We start from the raw sequence: 20,683 nt of genomic DNA, 5'->3' as shown, positions 1-20,683 counted from the left end.
TTGTAAATAGAAGGGTTTAGAGCTAGATATCACCAGATTCTTCGATCATGCCTAGTTTGCCGCTCTATCATATACAGCATAGACCTTAGACAAACGCAACACTGTAATATTTCCCGCCGGACGTTTAATTAAAAAAAACACCGTCAAAGCGTTATCGGTGCATGTATTTACAATCTTGTGTCGCAACAATGCTTATCTTGACAACGTCTTTAGTTGCATTTCGGGAAGCCGTTGCATTGCAAAGTTTTGCAAACAAAGTAAGCTGTTTGAATATCTTGATCATCTAAATATTAATATTATCTCAAAATGGGTACATCTTGTACCAAATGTGAGAGGAGCAGTCGAGATAACATTTTTAGAAGAAGAAACTTCTCAAGACTTAGAAATTACATTTCGTCCAAGTGGCAAAAACTAAGGGGGAATCGAGTGATCAAAATTACGCTTCATCCATCCCCCATGACCTCATCATCCAATCTAAGTAACCGTACTTATGTAATATCAAAGAAACAAGAAGCTTCCACTGAGAATATTTCAACGAATGACGTCGTTGTGGAGTTAGAACAAAGTACATTCATGTGTAGTGGATGTGCATTCCAAAACGAGGAAGAAGAGCTGGAGTTAATAAGCATAGAAAAAACAAAGGATGAAATTGGAGCTGTGGACTCTATTTTAGTCGAAGAGGTGCTACCTATAAATAAAAAGGCAAGGCCAAAAGCCGCAAAAGGAACACGAACATCAATGACAATGGTGGATTCATTTGAGCATGATATCAGTCTTCCAGGGGAAGTTTTATCGTCCATTTCAAACTTACCACTTTCATCAAGAACACTACTAACAGTTTCGCCAATCAAATCCGTTCAACAGATAAACATGGATAAGTGGATGAATCGACACTTAAACGATTAGAATGCGGGTGTTTTTTGTGCTTGTTTTTGTGATTGCTTTTTTTAACTTTTTTTTTTATGTATATATAACTTGAAACTTTTGTGTGACATATAATCCGTAAACATAACATGACGTTCATTATGCATATACGATGATAATTATATTTATGATGTGCCTTACCAAATGACATATAGCATGTGATTTGCAGAACAGGATACAACCCTCTGGCGCACCGTGAAAAGTCGTAAGGTTGTAAGTCACTGGCGTAGATGGAATAAGCTCGTAAACTTGGCCTGCTGCAATCCAAATCTTGCTTATTGTATTTTATTGCTATAACTTCATGTCATTTGATAGGGTACATTTTAAATATAATTATCATCATATATGTTAATTGTATGTTAAAATACATTATTTACCTTCTTTAAATTGGTTATGTTTTACTTTAAAGTTTTTCCATGGTTAAATTCTATGTTAAGACTAGTGTTTAGGAGGCTGATAATCTCCAAGAGAGTTGTTAAATTCATCGTGACAATTCTGTCAACAACAGCGTTAGCCTAACAACACTTATAAAACAACTGGACACTGGATGATAACTTAGTTCTTCTGTGAAGAATTTGATGATGTTTCCATCGACTTTTTATGTAATATGGTTACTAGCAAGAGCAGGATTGTTTTTTGTTGTTTATATGGTAAACGTTACTAGCAACAAAAAAAATGTTTTTCAGGACCGCCTTGTTGGATGCATTTTGGGCCTTTTATAGCAGACTTTACAGTTTAGGCTTTGCTCATTGTTGAGGGCCGTACGGTGAACTATTGTTTACTGTTTCATTTTGGTCTCATTGGCAATCATACTACATCTTCTTTTTGTAGATATATATTTGGTTATTAACAAGAACAGGATTGTTTTTTTCAGACCGCATTGCGATCGGTGGTGTATATATGTTTACAAGCAAGAAAAGGATTTTTTGTAGACCGCCTTGGTGGTGAATATATGGTTACTAGCAAGAACAGAGTTGTTTTTACTTCATACTGCTCGTAGTGTGATTGACTCAAGTGCTGGATGTTATGGGTTCAAACCTCGGCCTAGTCAAATATGGGGACAGTATACAGAAACTGACGACTTGAAATTGGTATGTGCTACTTCTCGGTCAAACATGGCAAGAAGTGGTTGGGGCAAATAAAATTGAGATAGGAAATAGGGGATGTGTCAAAGCGACAACAACCCGATCATAGAGCAGATAACAGCCGAAGGCCACCAGTGGGTCTTCAAGGTAGCGAGAAACTCCCGCACCCGGTGGCGTCCTTCAGCTGGCCCCTTAAAAAATATGTATACTACACAGTGATAATGGACGTCATACTAAACTCCGAATTATACAGAAGAAACAAAAAATAAAAATCATACAAGACTAACAAAGGTCGTAGGCTCCTGACTTGGGACAGGCGCAAAATTGCGGCGGGGTTAAGCATGTTCATGAGATGGATTTAACAAAAAGCTTTACTAAACTCTAATAAATACATAAAAGTGAGTTTATCGACGGTCAATCATGATAGTACGATGATACTGCAGCAACAGGGGCGGATTTAGGCGGGGGCGTGGCGGGCATGCGCCCCCCTAAAATTTGCAAATTATGGGTTGTCTTCAACTTGTTTCAGTATCAGAAGAGACCATTCCTTCTTAACATTCAAAGTATATAAAACAGACTCTAAAGTGGGATATTAACATATCAAAAATTTTCGGACATTAGATGCTTATTTATTTGGACGTAAATGCAAATTATTAACTTTGAAATGAATTATAGAAGGACCATATTTTATAACAAACACTATACTAAATACACAAATATATTTTATATATTTATAAAAAACATAGAAGATTTAAGCACTTATTTGAAATAAAGACATCTTAATGAATATTGGTTTGAATTCCGTACCGGTTCATGCGTGAAAATAACCAACGATATATAACTATACTTATCATGTATCATGCATGAAGCTTTAAGAGCAACATTTGTTTCAAAATTCTGATTACAAGCCACATTATCATATAGCATGCAGGTATAAATAAGGTGGTTGATGATGGAAGTGTTTAACGACCTTGACTGGCTTTAAAACTCTTGTACGGTCCGTATTTAGGTTGTTGAAAGAAAGAAAAGTGGTTAACGATGTTAACTGCTGAGTCTGGCTCAGTGTTTTTATTATTATCTTTATTCAATTCTTCATCATATATATACAACATATATATTACACATTACACAAAACTATCACAAGGCAATGTTTTAAGTATAATGACATATATACATTCAGCACAATAATTAGAAATTACATGTTATGACACCTTCGGTTTCTTGTACCAGCTACGGGGCGCCGAATGGGACCCTTGTGGTTTTGTACAAAATTCAATTCTGTCATAACAAAATCCTTTTTGTCTTACAAAACTATGTGCTACAGACTTGTTTTGTGAGAACTTCAATTTTGTGATGACAAAATTCATTTGTGTAGACAAAATTCATTTTTGTAGACAAAATTCATATTTGTCATGACAAAAGTCAATTTTGTCTTAAAGGTATGCAAATATAAACATATTTGCATACAAAATTGACTTTTGTTACCTGATATGGAAATTAAATCAAAAAAGTCAATTGTGTAAGGTAAGATTCAATTTTGTGAGACAAAATTGACTTTTGTGAAACAAAATTAACTTTTGTGAGACAAAATTGACTTTTGTGAGACAAAATTGACTTTTGTGAGACAAAATTCAATTTTGTCATTTTTGTTGAGACAAAATTCAATTTTGTCATTTTTGTTGAGACAAAAGTCAATTTTGTTAATTTTGTTGAGACAAAAGTCAATTTTGTCAATTTTGTTGAGACAAAAGTCAATTTTGTTAATTTTGTTGAGACAAAAGTCAATTTTGTCAATTTTGTTGAGACAAAAGTCAATTTTGTTAATTTTGTTGAGACAAAAGTCAATTTTGTCAATTTTGTTGAGACAAAAGTCAATTTTGTCAATTTTGTTGAGACAAAAGTCAATTTTGTGACGACAAAATTCATTTTTGTGATGACAAAATTCAATTTTGTAACAACAAAATTGACTTTTATGAGACAAAATTGACTTTCGTGAGACAAAATTGACTTTCGTGAGACAAAAATCAATTTTGTTGAGACAAAATTCAATTTTGTTAATTTTGTTGAGACAAAATTCAATTTTGTTAATTTTGTTGAGACAAAATTCATTTTTGTCAATTTTGTTGAGACAAAATTCAATTTTGTCAATTTTGTTGAGACAAAAGTCAATTTTGTCAATTTTGTTGAGACAAAAGTCAATTTTGTCAATTTTGTTGAAATAAAAGTCAATTTTGTGACGACAAAATTCATTTTTGTGATGACAAAATTCAATTTTGTAACAACAAAATTGACTTTTATGAGACAAAATTGACTTTCGTGAGACAAAATTGACTTTCGTGAGACAAAAATCAATTTTGTTGAGACAAAATTCAATTTTGTTAATTTTGTTGAGACAAAATTCAATTTTGTTAATTTTGTTGAGACAAAATTCATTTTTGTCAATTTTGTTGAGACAAAATTCAATTTTGTCAATTTTGTTGAGACAAAAGTCAATTTTGTCAATTTTGTTGAGACAAAAGTCAATTTTGTCAATTTTGTCTCACAAAAGTCAATTTTGTGTAACAAAAGTCAATTTTGTGTAACAAAAGTAATTTTTGTGTAACAAAAGTCAATTTTGTGTAACAAAAGTCGATTTTGTATGCAAATTAGTTCACAGAAACCGAACTTAACTAATTTAAATACAAAATTGACTTTTGTCGCTCAATTTTCAAATTAGGTAACAAAAGTCAAGTCTGTGTAACAAAAATGAATTTTTTCATGACAAAAGTGACTTTTGTCCGCTGATAGATAATTTTGTATGACAAAATTTCAAATTTGTAGTATGATACAAATTTTGTTAAACTGAACTCATTTTTGTTGAACAAAAGTCACTTTTGTCCGTACAAAATTGAATTTTGAGTACAAAATCACAAAAGTCCCATTCGGCGCCCCGTACCAGCGTGTTATTCTATAAAAACTGTTTCTCAAAAACATTTCTCATACATCTTGCATCACACAAATATTCATACAGGTAGATGTTGACTGGCTGTACCCTTGCCGTTACGGTCGGCAGGTGATTGAGGACGTCTTCCTATCTTTTAGATTTCTAAGTGGCAGATAACAATTGGTCTAGATATATCATAAAATGTCCAAATTTTGAAGTAGTATTAAATTCACGTGTAAATTCATGTTGAGATAGAAAACTATGTGGGTTTTTTATAACATTGGCTGTATTTAAAAAAAAAAAAACATTTTTGTTTGATTCATACCCCCCCCCACCACCACCAAGAAAAAACAAACTTTGCCACATTAAGGGAGATAACTCAGATAAAGTACTTTTTAAAACAGAAAGTGTTGTGAAATGCACCTATTTCAATATGAAGAATGAAATAAATAAGAACTATCTTCTCACATTTTATCTTAAAATTTTGATGTGTAGTTTTTCTTTATCCCATACAATTGGATTTTCCATCCATAATTTATACAAAATCTCGTAACTTTGCACAGCCTGTTAGTGTAGCGATACTTTGGATAACTTACGGAAGCATGATTAAAACTACATTCCTCCATTCACCTTTAAAAGAAGAAATCGAGAACTCTGTAAAAAAAAAGTATAAAAAAGGCACAAATTCAAAAATGTGACTGATGTTTTATTACAATAGATATCGAACAGTTTCAGAAGAAAAAAATCCCTTATTGATGATCATTGATCAGCAAACGATACAACAGAAATAGACAGGACAGAAAAAGAAAAAAAAGAAAAAGGAAGAGTTTGTATTGAACACGGGAAGTTAATGTAGGTAGATGTGTTGAAGGAGAAATACTTTATGGTTTATGTATAGCAAAAGTACATCTTTTTCTATTTTTAGAAAAGAGAAACGAAATATTATATTAAAGGAAGATTCCAACAAGAACAGACATTACATTTTTTGGTATAATTGTTTGACTTTTCGTAATTCGTTCTTTCAGAAAAACAGGATCACTTAATAAAACACACGATTTACAACACGGGACTGATGTTGCAAAGAATACAGGTTTAAGTATATAATATGCGATAGGAAATTTATTTGTTTTTCCTTTTTGAAAAATATAATAAATGAAGAAGATTTGTTGTTTCCGTAATTTTTAATTTTTAATTGTTTAACATATTTGCAATACAGAATCATTGGATGGTCAAGTGTCTCATTGGCATCCATACCACATCTTTTTATATCTGTCGTTGTACCTTTTCCCTTTTATTTTTGATGTACATGTTAAAACTGTATCTAAAAAGAGAGACAGCCAAATTCATAAATTAAAAATAAACCGACAACGCCGTGACTATAAAAAATGAAAAAGACAAACAGACAAACAAAAGAACATATGACACACGATAAAAACTAAAGAATAAGCAACACGAATCCCATCAAAAACTGGGGATGATCTAATGTGCTCCAGGAGGGTAAGTAGATCCTGCTCCACATGTGGCACCCGTCGTGTTTCTCATGTTATAACAAATCCGGTAAATAGTCTAAATCGGTAGGTAACTTGATATCACATATTCATTTTATTACAACAATGTTGTTTATACAGTGTGTAGAGCCTGAAAAATTAGACACGATCAAGGTTTTACTTTTTGATCTTTCGAATTCGCCGCTTTTTGAATATTGTGGTAAAATCTTTCGATAAGACATTGACGTTTTTTTTTTAAGTATCAAAACATAACTAAATAGAATGTATTGTAACATTTTACTTTTGCGTCTGTTCCATGTCAGGAGAGTTTGTAATTCTGCAGTTTTTGTTGTTTCTTGTCTGTCATATTAATAGTCTTTCGTTTATTATTTCAGCATATAAATCAGGTCTTGTAAAATGTGTCCCGGTGCCTGTAGTGTATGCCCTTATATGGTCTTTTGTGGATAGTTGTCTCATTGGCAATTATACCACATCTTCTTCTTTTTTTTATTGTGTTTCGATAACTTGTAATGAACAAGAATTCATTCTGAACTCGTTTTTATACTGTGCCTTATATTTCCAACTGCTTACGGGAAAAGATGAAAACATGAGAGTAGGACCTAAGGCTTTCAAAGTAGGGCTTCATTACATTACTCAATTTTGCGACGCTACATGCGTACAGAAAAAGATGTAAAATTCGGTGAAATTCTGAATCACTATTTGAATATGTCTTGAGTATAAAAAAGGCAACTGAACACCAAAATTCGCAAAAGGAGGCAGAACCTCCATGGAGTTATCAAAGAGTTTCCATTTTTGGAGGAGTTGTCACGGCCATCCAATCGGAGTATTACTGAAATTTTGTTTAGAGTAACTTTGAAATGCCACACTGGTTAATATATGTAGGTATAGAAATTTCGATGAGATTTTATGTAGTCTGGTTGCACAGGCACTCGTCTCAGAAAAAATATTCCTATCATGTGTTATATAAACTATATAATAAGGCCCTCAATAAGTTTTTTTTTCTGAAATAAGTGCCTAATATATGTCTGGCAGCACTGAATACTAGTCTTTCCAAATAGAAAAATCTAAGTTATATCAGAGACATATAATTTTGTATTATATGTCTCTGGTTATATTATGTTCATTTTTACCATTTTTTTCCTGATATTACTATAACAATTTTTTACCGACGTATAGCAAATTAAAACAGTAAGAAATTAAAAAAAACATGCAGTAGTCGGGATCATGGAATGGGTTTTAGGTACAAACTGGTTTCCCAAAAATGTTATCTATCTATTATGGGTTTTAAAAGGCGACATCAATACCAGATAAGCCATGGCAGAAAAGTTTGATTTGCAAATAAAACGGGAACTCTTAGACTCGTCATTTGACGGATATAAATTGTCGTTAGACAGTCTGCCAACATACAGCCTTCAACTTGGAACTGGTAAATTGCTTCATGATTTTTTTGCATAGTACATTTGATCGGTGAAGTGTACTTGTAAGTTGTAGCCTCTGCTCATGCTGATCAAACCCATCTACGGCGTACGTCACGTAGCCTCTTAGAAAGGCGCCACAGCAAAATTTAAAATAACATTTTAAGACGCCAAGGATTTGTATAGTACTATACAAGGGGTCCCAACCCAGTAGAAAAAGGGGTCGGTATGTTCGAAGCCGGGTTCGTTCGCCCTGAAACATCCCAGTCCCAGAAAGAAATTAAAAGAGCGCTAGCTGTGACAAAGGTCTTAATTATTTGGACTACTGTTCGCCCCAATACCTTTTCGCCCAGGGTCCATTTGTCTTGATTTTTATTTTTTTCTATTTGTTGTCTAATTGCCTTTAGAATAGGGCTCTTCACGGTTAATTCGGCCATATTGGATAGGAGGCAGATTTTCATAATGGAGGTAAAAATGGTGTACAAAATACGGGAAAACATCATGGAAACAGAGCAGTTGCTTGGAAACACACATAGGATTTCCCATACTTTCATACTATTTCCACCTCTTTCTAAAAAATCTGCCCCCTATCCAATATGGCCGAACTAACCGTGAAGAGCCCTATTTTAAGTATTTTGTACAAAATATGTTGAAGTTTGTTGAAAAATTGAGAGAATAATTATATTGCTGCAATCAATTTATCTCAGTTACAAATCAACTTAGTAACGAATCGACCAGGTATGAAACAACATGCATTTCGGTAAAATTTGACATGACAATTTAATTTTTAACCCTCTTATTGCCAGCTGTTTTTCAGGGTTGCATTTTTATATTTGACGGAAAATATGACAGCTTGACGTTTGTGATGTGACATGTCAAACAATGACGTCATTCCATGTATGACATCATGCTGTAATGACAGTTACATTTTAGAGCCATTGTAGAACCATATTACACTTTTTAATTTTGTTTATTTTGTCTTTTAAACAAGTTCAATCTGAAACTTTTAACAGCAATTTCCCCAATATCTAAACTACATGTACTAAAGGAAGAGACTTTTTTCATTGAGCCATAACTGTTCCGAAACCATACCAAGTGAGAAATGACATTTAAATGAATTGTTTTGTACTTTCTAAATGGTCTTTGACACAAACTTTATCATGTTTATTCCACACTGAGAACACTCCAATTTTTGTGAAAATATCCAAATTCTAAGACCGTTATGGAGTTTTGACTTATACATTTTACCACATGCTCAGTCAACATACTGCTGTGAAAACTATTTTCATCACTTGTCCAATTGTACCATGATTTTGTGGGCATCTGCTAGGAAAAAATAACTGTTAGAATAAAAAGACTTGTCTTCTTTTGTTTCATCAAGTTTTCTGTAAAATAAGATTTATTGCGTTCTTCAACTAAATTCTGTGTGATATAAATAAAAGAATTATAGTAATGATTGTTTGTAACAATTCTTCCAGATATAGAGAAAGTTGACCTTACAGACGGTCAGTATTCCTACCATCATGCTAAGATCCTTGGACAGCACAACCATTTAGCTTTAGATCCTTGGAATCAGCAGACGGTATATTATATAGATCAGCTATGGCGAATCAACAAAACCTTCATTGCAGTAAGTAAATGGTTACATTTGTTTAACTTTTTCATTACAAATTATTTTAATTAGAAGTCTGAAGGTAATGTTTAGGAGTTTTAAGAACATGTGATACTTTGATCTGGCTGGAAGGGACAATGAAAGTATAAAGAAAGTGTGCTTTCTTGAAATCATAATAACTTATCTAACATTTTTGTCAATTCTTCAAAAATAACAATTATCATGATTATAATCATGATATAAATAGATACACTATAATTTTTTTATTTAAGGTAGCACAATACAAAGATTTTTTTACTTCCAATCACTAACCTTTGAAATGCTGTAACTTTCTTATGAATGCATAGAAAATAATAAAAGAGGTATATATAGATAGATAAAAGATTAATCTTTTAAATGAATGCAATATTTTTATTATGCAATCATTATGTAACCAATTATTATTTAATTAGTGGCAAAATCTGGGTAAGTTCACTTGAATGAATTTAGCTCTATCATCTCTTTAACTATACAGAAAATTTTAACGAAATCTTAATCAACATATCATGGGCTTCAAAAGGGTGTCTCAGATTGTCTCTATGGTATTTCATTCTCTCATAAATCTCTAATTAGTGTAAACATCCTAACCACAGAAAAGAAGATAATGTTAAATTAGGTGTAAAATTTGTTCTATACATTCTATCTGAAATCTGAGACACCCTTTTGTAGATAATGGCCATAGGAACAACATATAATAAAATCAACCCTCTAGGGATACCTATGTATAAGCTAATTTCATTTGAAAGTGGAAATTTGGTGAAACATATTTTAGACACAGTTAACATTATAATTGGTTACATAATTGTTGCATAATACTAACATTGCATTTATTTGAAAGTGTAATCTGTTAACTATGCAAAACTACCACTCTAATAAATTTGCAAGCATTATTAAGAAAGTTACAGTATTTTAAAACTTTGGAGTTGGAGTTATAAAATCTTTGTATTGTGCTACCTTAAATATACATACACACATGTACATGTATATGTAATCAGGGGTTCAAATTAGTGTTGATCGAATGTTGGAGACCTGTCTTTTCTAGAAGGGGACTGTTCATTTTGGAATAACAAGTCACTGACCTACAATTCTTTACTCTGAAATACATATTTTTTTATGGAGGACCTTTCAAATGGTCCTGGACCTTTCACTATTTAATGCAAATTTGAACCCCTGATAGTATGGATATAAACATGATAAAGGGAACTGATGTAGCCCCTCTCAGAATCAATCAGGAAAAAGAATGTTGTAATGTAACCAAGCCAATATTGAAAAGTTTATGCACTTCTTCAGTATTCTGTCAAATGAATATTGTAAATGTGATCATATGGTGATATAATCTTCTTGCAGTAATATAATGTTACATAAAGTAACCAGCAAACAATCAATCAATAAAGAGTACATGCAGGTGTTATTAATTTGCTAGGAAGGTTGATGGTAATTTAAATTAACCCTGATACATAGATATAAGATATGGTATGAGTGCCAATGAAACTCTCCATCCAAGTCACATTTTGTAAAAGTTAACCATTATGATTATAGGTCAAAGCAAGCTCCGGCCCAAAAATGATCAGCGTACATCATTCCAGCGGGAAAACCAATCTAATCTATATAAAAACAAGAAACAAAAAGCACTTTATATGAACCATATCAACAAACGACAGTCATTGAACATCAGGTCCCTGACTAATAACAGGTGCAAACAAATGCTATGGGTTTAAACATTTTAATGAGTAACAACCTTCAAAAGTTCATGATTGAATATAACATTATGTTTATAGTAAAAGCTTCATTGTAATATACAACTGAATAAAAAATAATAACAATTGTTCCAACTCAATTGCATAAACACTCTTTAAAAAATAAATCATTTATTATTTTAGGACATGCAATTGAACCAGACTGAATCCTTTCTTCAAATCCCAGATTCAACCAATCAGAAACTAGTACCAGAAAGAGTCAATCTTTGTTTACAGTTTGTTTCCATGGAGATGGCAGTTGTGACTGATGGAGCTGGAAAGTTGCATCTAATAAATACTGGAAACAGAGGAGAAAGTTCAACAAAATGGACTGTAAGTCAAAGATTTAACCGAAAATAAAGTTATCTCCTCCTGGTCCATAAGTACAGTGATTAATTCCTTGCTGTCAATCAATTGGCAACCATCATTTATTTAAGAAAAAATATCCTGAACCACTTGAGCTATTTTGGACTATAAACATGATTGGCATCATTCTTAAATTTATTTCTGGTGTCTGATAGTTTAAGAGAAAATATATCTGTTATTACAAAGCTTTATGTGGACCAAATGTTGGTCAATTTGTCCTAAAATGTCCTTAGATGGAAATTGGATTGAAAAAAAAGCATGCTAAAGTCAATACGGCCACTGTTGAATACTGTTAATAGAAACTTTCTAAAAAAAAATAATGAAATAATTTACATAGGGAGATCCCAGGGGGGCTTTTAGTGAGAAAAAAATGGTAGATTTTATAGTTCGAAGTATTAAATTTTCAAAGAACTTATCGTGTTAAAAATGAGATTTTTAACCACGAGGAGCCACATCACAAAAGGATACTCTGGGTTTGCTAATTTAATAAAAAACTAATCTCATTTCGTACCCTGAAAATTTAACCACATATGTTAAAAAGTCTTTGCTTCGAAACGAGTCATCACACATATTCAAGTTAACGATATGGACTGAGCAACAGAAGAAAATGTTACTATTACTGCCTATCATGTCTATGAGGAACCTAATATGCATCTTGACCCAAATGGTTTAATTTTCTTTGCTCACACAGAACAGCAAGCTATAAAGGGCCTTAAAATGACTAGTTTAAAACAAAAAAATCAAACAAGAAACCCAACAGTCTAATCTATTTATAAAAAAACCTAAAAACTAGAAATACCTATGAAGCACACCAACAAATGACAACCACTAAACAACAGGCTCCTGACAAAGAAAAGGTGCAAAAAAAATGCAGCGTGTTTAAACTTTTTAAAAGGTGCCAATTTTCATCCTTTCTTATCCACTTGTCCATTTTTTACTTCTTTATTTGCTCAACTTTATACATTTATCTGTATTTTAATGTTTATTGTATATACTTTTCATGTCTGTAGATTGTATACTCACATGATGTCTTGGATGACAGTAAGCCATTCAGTCTGACCTATACTGTTTACCACAGAGAGGGAGAAACCCACAGTGTAGAATGCCTGTGTTCTTATGTTGTAGAAACAAATGAAGAGCAGAAAGAAAAATACAAAACATCATTCATAACTGTCTTAGAATGGATTTCTATTTCTTCTGGTATTCAAATTTTATAGATGAAAAGTTAGAAATTGTATGAAAATTGTGATAACAAGGAATTTTTAAAATGCACACATAGTAAACCCTATTTAGTTAGGCAAGTTTTCATCATACATTTCTAATCAATTTACAAGAATTATTCCAGAATCAAATTTGATATTTGCTGTGTCAATATCAATGTTTATACTATTCATTATTTCATGGTACATTATAATATGTTCTGCTTACCTAAAAGCAGTTTATATAATATATTTAATATTTTTCAGGCTATAAGTTATTTCTTCAAATTTATGGCACTCATATTTCATAAAATTGCAACAGATAATGAATTACTACAAAAAAAAATCCATGTGAGCATGGTGATAGGATCCATATTAGATTTCAAAGAATAAAAAAAGTTTTTAATAAATTGCTTGCATTTCAGATGTAATTTATAATACTGCAAAATACTCTATACCTGTTTAGAAAGGTCAAAGTTTAGAAAGGTCAAACTTATGGTATCTTATATTCTAACTCTTGCAGAAGATAACAAGGCATGGTCATTAAAAAGACACAGAAGATTGTATGGCAGGAAGCCATTTGATTATGCTGCTTTTGACCAATCAGGGGACTGCCTTATAGTTGCTGCTGAATCTGATGTTGAGTTTGTGTATGACTCTGTTAAACCTGTGGTTGTTACTGAGAATGTAAATGTTAATGCAAGCAATACAGCAAATGGTGTGTTTATACGATATATATATTTAATTAAAAAAAGTTGTTTGTCAAAGCTCGTCTGAATGAAGAACAGAAAATGAACCTTATGATCATGATGATAGAAATGTATAAACTTAATTAAAAGTCAAACAAATAAAGAACTGACAGTAAATTTTAAAAACAACCAAAATTATTTTTGTTTTTATATTGCTATTGCAACCAATGCTGATTTTAGCTAAAGACTACCAAAATGAAGTAAAATAATTGTCTTTTGCCAGTAAAATTTTGCTTCAGTTTGTATATATCTAAGATCGCAGAATGAAATAGTTCATTTACTCAAACATTCTTAGCTGATTAATATAATTTCAATGGACTGTTGATTATTTCTGTATAAACAACATGTTATTTGTTTGATTTCAGATGTCACAAAAAAAGTTGACCATGTCAGATGAATTCATGTTTTCCCCAGATCATTGAAAAAGAAGAATAAGGCTTGCCTACATATTGTCTAAAAATCAGTGGGAGAAACACAATCCTGTGTAATACAATATTTCTCCAATCTCCACAAATACATTTTAAATTTTACTGTCTCATGCAGAGAAATATCCTATCACACTCAATGCAGTGGAAAAAAAATCTTTTTTTATCATCCTCTGTTTATTTAAGTCTGTTTAATTTCAGAATCTTGTCCTGAATACACGTGGAACCAGAATGCTGAAGATGTCAACATTCAGTTTACTGTACCAGAGGGCACCAAAAAGTCTGACATATATATGACCTTGACCCATAATAAGGTTAACTTTGGTATAAAGAATGGCAAAGTGTTACTAGAAGGAATGTTACATGGTTTTGTAGATGTTGATGGTAGTACCTGGATAATGGAGAAGCAAATGTAAGTATATAGACTTATTAAAACGTTTAATCCTGCTGCAAATGTTTGCACCTGTCCTAAGTCAGGAATCTGATGTACAGTAGTTGTCGTTTGTTTATGTTATTTATATGTGTTTCTCGTTTCTCGTTTTTAGCTCACCTGGCCCGAAGGGCCAAGTGAGCTTTTCCCATCACTTTGCGTCCGTCGTCCGTCGTCCGTCGTCCGTCGTCGTTGTTAACTTTTACAAAAATCTTCTCCTCTGAAACTACTGGGCCAAATCAAACCAAACTTGGCCACAATCATCATTGGGGTATCTAGTTCAAAAAATGTGTGGCGTGACCCGGTCAACCAACCAAGATGGCCGCCAGGGCTAAAAATAGAACATAGGGGTAAAATGCAGTTTTTGGCTTATAACTCAAAAACCAAAGCATTTAGAGCAAATCTGACACGGGGTAAATATGTTTATCAGGTCAAGATCTATCTGCCCTGAAATTTTCAGATGAATCGGTCAATCGGTTGTTGGGTTGCTGCCCCTGAATTGGTAATTTTAAGGAAATTTTGCTGTTTTTGGTTTTTATCTTGAATATTATTATAGATAGAGATAAACTGTAAACAGCAATAATGTTCAGCAAAGTAAGATCTACAAATAAGTCATCATGACCAAAATGGTCAGTTGACCCGTTTAGGAGTTATTGCCCTTTATAGTAAATTTTTAACCATTTTTCGTAAATTAAAATAATCTTTTACAAAAATCTTCTCCTCTGAAACTACTGGGCCAAGTTAATCCAAACTTGGCCACAATCATCTTTGGGGTATCTAGTTTTAAAAATGTGTGGCGTGACCTGGTCAACCAACCAAGATGGCCGCCACGGCTAAAAATAGAACATAGGGATAAAATGCAGTTTTTGGCTTATAACTCAAAAAACCAAAATCTTTTGAGGAAATTTGACATGAGATAAAAATGTTTATCAGGTCAAGATCTATCTGCCCTGAAATTTTCAGATGAATCAGTCAATTGGTTGTTGGGTTGCTGCTCCTGAATTGGTAATTTTAAGGAAATTTTGCTGTTTTTGGTTTTTATCTAGAATATTATTATAGATAGAGATAAACTGTAAACAGCAATAATGTTCAACAAAGTATTATCTACAAATAAGTCAACATGACTGAAATGGTCAGTTGACCTGTTTAGGAGTTATTGCCCTTTATAGTCAATTTTTAACCATTTTTTCGTAAATCTTAGTTATCTTTACAAAAATCTTCTCCTCTGAAACTACTGGGCCAAATTAATCCAAACTTGGCAACAATCATCTTTGGGGTATCTAGTTTAAAAAATGTGTGGCGTGACCAGGTCAACCAACCAAGATGGCCACAAAGGCTAAAAATAGAACATAGGGGTAAAATGCAGTTTTTGGCTTATAACTCAAAACCAAAGCATTTAGAGCAATCTGACTTGGGGTGAATTTGTTTATCAGATCAATATCTATCTGCCCTGTAATTGGAAGATGAATCTGACAACCTGATGTTGGGTTGCTGCCCGTGAATTGGTAATTTTAAGGAAATTTTGCTGTTTTTGGTTATTATCTTGAATATTATTATAGATAAAGATAAACTGTAAACAGCAATAATGTTCAGCAAAGTAGGATCTATAAATAAGTCAACATGACCGAAATGGTCAATTGACCCCCTTAGGAGTTATTGTCCTTTATAGTCAATTTTTAACAATTTTCATAAAATTTATAAATTTTTAATTAACATTTCCACTGATACTACGGGGCCAATTTCATTATAGATAGAGATAATTGTAAGCAGCAAGACTGTTTAGTAAAGTAAGATTTAAAAACACATCACCATCAACAAAACACAATTTTGTCATGAATTCATCTGCTTCCTTTGTTTAATATTCACATATACCAAGGTGAGCGACACAGGCTCTTTAGAGCCTCTAGTTTATTTTAGATTAGACCCTTGGTTTTCCAGTTTGAATGGTTGTACGCTAGTAATTTTGGGGCCCTTTATAGCTTGTTCGGTGTGAGCCAAGGCTCCGTGTTGAAGGCTGTACCTTGACCTATAATGGTTTACTTTTATAGTTTGTTATTTCGATGGAGAGTTGTCTAATTTGCACTCACACCACATCTTCCCATATTTATTCTAATGCATTCAGCTTGATACACTATGTTGTCGTCTGAGATCTATCATTTTTTCATAAATTTCAAATCATATTCTGACAGTAAGAACTTCTGCAAATGACAAATTTTCCTGTAAAATTTTGAATTACCTTATTGGGAAAACATTTCAGGAACATGTGTATTAACGTTGCACAAGATTTAACCGGGAATGTGCTTAAATAAGTGTGGATGGGTCTGTATCTGCAAACTAATTAAATGTCACTGTGACTCTGGAGATCTAATTGTCATGCTTCACTACAAAATAACAATATTTTACATTTATCATGTGAATATTTATGTGACCTTTTATTCAGATTATGTATGTGCCTGTCCCAAGTCAGGAGCCTGTAATTCAGTGGTTGTCGTTTGTTTATGTGTTACATTTTTGTTTTTCGTTCATTTTTTATATAAATAAGGCCTCAGATTTCTCATTTAAATTGTTTTACATTAGAATTATGGGGCCATTTATAGTTGACTATGGGGTATGAGCATTGCTCATTGTTGAAGGCTGTAGGTGACCTATAGTTGTTAATTTCTGTGTCATTTTGGTCTCTTGTTGTGAGTTGTATCATTGACAATCATTTCGCACCTTCTCCTTATATTAGATTTTTTTTATGAAAATAAACTTTAAGGGCATTAATAAGCACACAGCAATAGACATTAATTTATATTAAGTTATTTAAACTCTTTATCTGTTTAGAAGATCAATATTTAGGGCAAGCTACTGAAGGCCTTTTTGTTATAAAACAATAGTACATTGAATTTATTTGCAGACATATTTGCCATATGATCATGATACTATTATTGTAGGATTGAGTTAACACTAAGTAAACAAAGTGGTGAATCTTGGCAGGCTGTTGTCATTGGTGATAATAGAGGGGAGATGACTCTTGACCCTGCAGTTGTAGAAGATATACATCAAAGATTAGCTGGTCTTACTTCTTCTGAAATGGTAAGAGTTATTGTATGTGAAAGTCATACAAGTATCTGAGGAAAAAAGCAGATTGAATAAATAGTTTTATGAAAAAGAAGATGTGGTATGATTGCCAATGAGAAAACTCTCCACAAGAGACCAAAATGACACAGAAATTAACAACTATAGGTCATGACGTCGCAAAAATAACAATTTACATTAGCAACGCCATTACTTCCCCTGTAACTGTATCGTATGCCCTTAATAATGTGCTTTAGTATATTTCAAAGAAAGAACAACCAAACCATATGAGGTTACAAATTTACTGAAGATAAAAATCTATAGGTCATCATATGGTCTTGAAAAACTGACCAGCAAAAACAACCCCAGCGATTTCTAGTTAACCTCTATGACTATCTTAAAACTAATTTAGAAATGTAAACAAGAGAGAAAAAGTTTGATTTAATCTTAGGTCTGTTTGCCTACTTGCAGGGGCGGATTTATGCGGGGCGTGTGCCTCCCTAAAATTTGTAAAGCACGGGCTCAAAAATATATCGGAACAGATGAGGACAATTAATGTGGTCGTATTGCATCTGTTTTAATATTTTTAAAAAAAGTATATAAAACTGAATCAACGTAATTAACTGACCTACGGTCTATAAAAATTATATACTTCATAGTAAGGTGTCTTACGCGGTACTGCGTTTGATGACAAATATCATAGGCTTTTAGCAGTCAAAGTTAAACAGTTTTGTTGCGGATTTTATAAACAATTTCTTTTATAATTGAAGTTCCAAAACAATCCTACCTCACTTTCCCACGAAGTAGGTGAAAGTGCCCTACCTGCGGTTGGGGTGTTTATTTCATCATTGCTCTGCCAAGTCCAGGTTAGAAATACTGGTTCAAACAAAAGGTTAGTTTATTAATTTGCATCATTCCCTATTACAAAGGATCCCATGAAAATAAACATATCTTGGTTCAAGAGGACGACTCCGGGTGTGGGAATTTCTCGCTACATTGAAGACCTGTTGGTGACCTTCTGCTGTAGTTTTTTTAGTTTTTTTTCTACGGTCGGGTTGTTGTCTCTTTGACACATTCCCCACTTCCATTCTCAATTTTATTCATTGTATAAATTGTAACTCCAGAATCCAGATCCAGAAAAGACAGATAATCAGCCATTTAATGCACAACAGTTAGAAGAATGTGATGCCTTTCCTGATGATGGCTTTGGTTTGTTAAGGATTGATGGCAATTCCCATAAAATTACACACAAGGTTAGTTACAACAATTTTCAAATTATAACCAATCAAATAAAATCAAATATTTTATTGTCATATAAACTTTACAGTTTGTGACCAACATATATTAACACAATAAACATAATATATACATACATATTATACATACACAATAACAACAGCATGATTTTTTTTTTAACAACAAACAAGTTGTTAAGAGTGCCCTGCCCTCAGTTCTAATGACTTTTTCAAGAAGGATCCTTACTTATTTGTTTGTAAAGGCAATGATGGATTTAGTAAATAATGATTTTCTTCTTCTTCATTTAAATTATTAAAGTTATTATTTTCTGTACATATGTGATGAAAAAAATCATTTCTTGGATTTTTATTATACTCACAATAGAGTAAAAAATGTTTCTCATCTTCTAGTATTTTACATTTATGGCAAAGTCGTTCCTCTCTCTTGGGATTTTAAAATATCTCCCCTTTTCAATCAAGAGGGAGTGATCACTTAACAAACAAAAGAGAATGGAAAGGGCCTTGTACATAAAAATCAATAGGGCTTACCAAAACTTTGTCTTGTAAAATTGCATCCTTAGTGTCTTGTAAAATTAATGTTTATTATTCTGTTTTCAGACAAACCTTGGCAGCCATCAGTGGTTATTTCAATCTAGACTGGAGATTGACCAGCCACCAGCTTTGTGCTTGAGACATGATGTCGATGGTTTAATGATTCAACCTCAAAACAATGTGAAAGAAAGTGAAACACCTTGGCATCATTCAGCAACGTTTAATGCATTTGGATATGTGCAGGCTTCTAAACAACAAAGACGATTTTCAGTCTGTGCACCAGATTGTTCGTATGCTGCCATTTGTGACTGTGTTCGACACATTTATATATATAGGCAGCCAACAGCAATTCTTTCTCCATTGAGAAACAGAAAAACAGGACAGGAAGTTGGTGCTGTTGCCAAGCAACAATTGGTTTCATTAGATGCTGTTAACAATATTATAGGGATTCAAGTGACAAATGATTATATTTTTGTTACAACTTCAAATAAACTGTATTGTATCACAGTGAAATCAGCTATAGTGTAAATAAATTAAAAAAAAAAAAGAAATTATAAGGTTATTTTTTTGTTATAAAGCAATTTTTGTTTTATATGATGATATATTATATGAAAATTTAGGTAGATTCTCAAGAGTATTAAAAATGCTAAATTTAAAATGAACAGTCAACAAAATGAGAAAAGATTAAGAAAGACTAACAAGTACACAAAACATAATCAAAGCTGAATATTAAACCAACCCTAAAAAAATCAGGTTTATAATTAATTACATTGGAATATAAGATAGATTAAGTTACAATGAGTTAGTGTAAATCATTTAAGATTTATATTAAGTTTTACATGCATCTAGATCTTCTTGAACTGCATCTGAATATTAAGAAAAAAAGCTATATGATTCTTGCATTTTGCCTTCTAGATTTGAATTCAACCAAAAAAAGTCTGAAGGATATATATTTATATGTAAATGTATAGAATGCATTTTGCTTAATTGTAAGATTTTAATAGCCTTGTCCTCTGGTATTTAGTGGATAGGTTTCTCATTTGCAATCATACTACATCTTATTTCTACAAAAAAACAACTAAATATGATTTTTATCACTTTAAATATCATTTTTTCAAAAACATTTAAACAGAACTTTGTTTAAAAATTACACACAATTTATTTACAGCTTCAATAGTATATTAATATATATTTGGGGTATATTTGGTATGAAAAAGATTTAAGAAGATGTGGTATGAGTGCCAATTTATATTTAAATAAATCATTATAGGTCAAGGTACAGTCTTCAACAGGGAGCCTTGACTCACATCAAACAGAAATCTAAAAAGTACCCCAAAAATTACTAGTGTAAAGCCTATTTAATCAGAGGTCAAACATGAAAAAAAAGAGATGTGGTATTAATAATTTCAATGAAACATCTATCCA

The 20,683-nt window shown here is 32.3% G+C and overlaps 1 protein-coding gene across 1 annotated transcript; it reads left to right on the top strand.

Moving 5' to 3' along the window:
* Nucleotides 1–7,713: 7,713 nt before the first annotated feature.
* LOC134721407 (nudC domain-containing protein 1-like) lies at nt 7,714–19,790 on the top strand. The gene is made up of 9 exons (XM_063584392.1): nt 7,714–7,866; nt 9,334–9,485; nt 11,387–11,575; nt 12,619–12,808; nt 13,331–13,525; nt 14,183–14,393; nt 17,348–17,489; nt 18,596–18,724; nt 19,325–19,790. The coding sequence occupies exons 1-9, from the start codon at nt 7,755–7,757 to the stop codon at nt 19,784–19,786; spliced, it is 1,782 nt and encodes a 593-aa protein (XP_063440462.1). The 5' UTR covers nt 7,714–7,754; the 3' UTR covers nt 19,787–19,790.
* The last annotated feature ends 893 nt before the right edge of the window (nt 19,791–20,683 follow it).

The sequence above is a fragment of the Mytilus trossulus genome, chromosome 6 (genome assembly GCF_036588685.1).
Source record: "Mytilus trossulus isolate FHL-02 chromosome 6, PNRI_Mtr1.1.1.hap1, whole genome shotgun sequence".
In the NCBI taxonomy this organism is placed as follows: Eukaryota; Metazoa; Mollusca; class Bivalvia; order Mytilida; family Mytilidae; genus Mytilus; species Mytilus trossulus.
The sequence above is the reverse complement of the archived record's forward strand: the minus strand, read 5'-3'. Positions and strand labels throughout refer to the sequence as shown.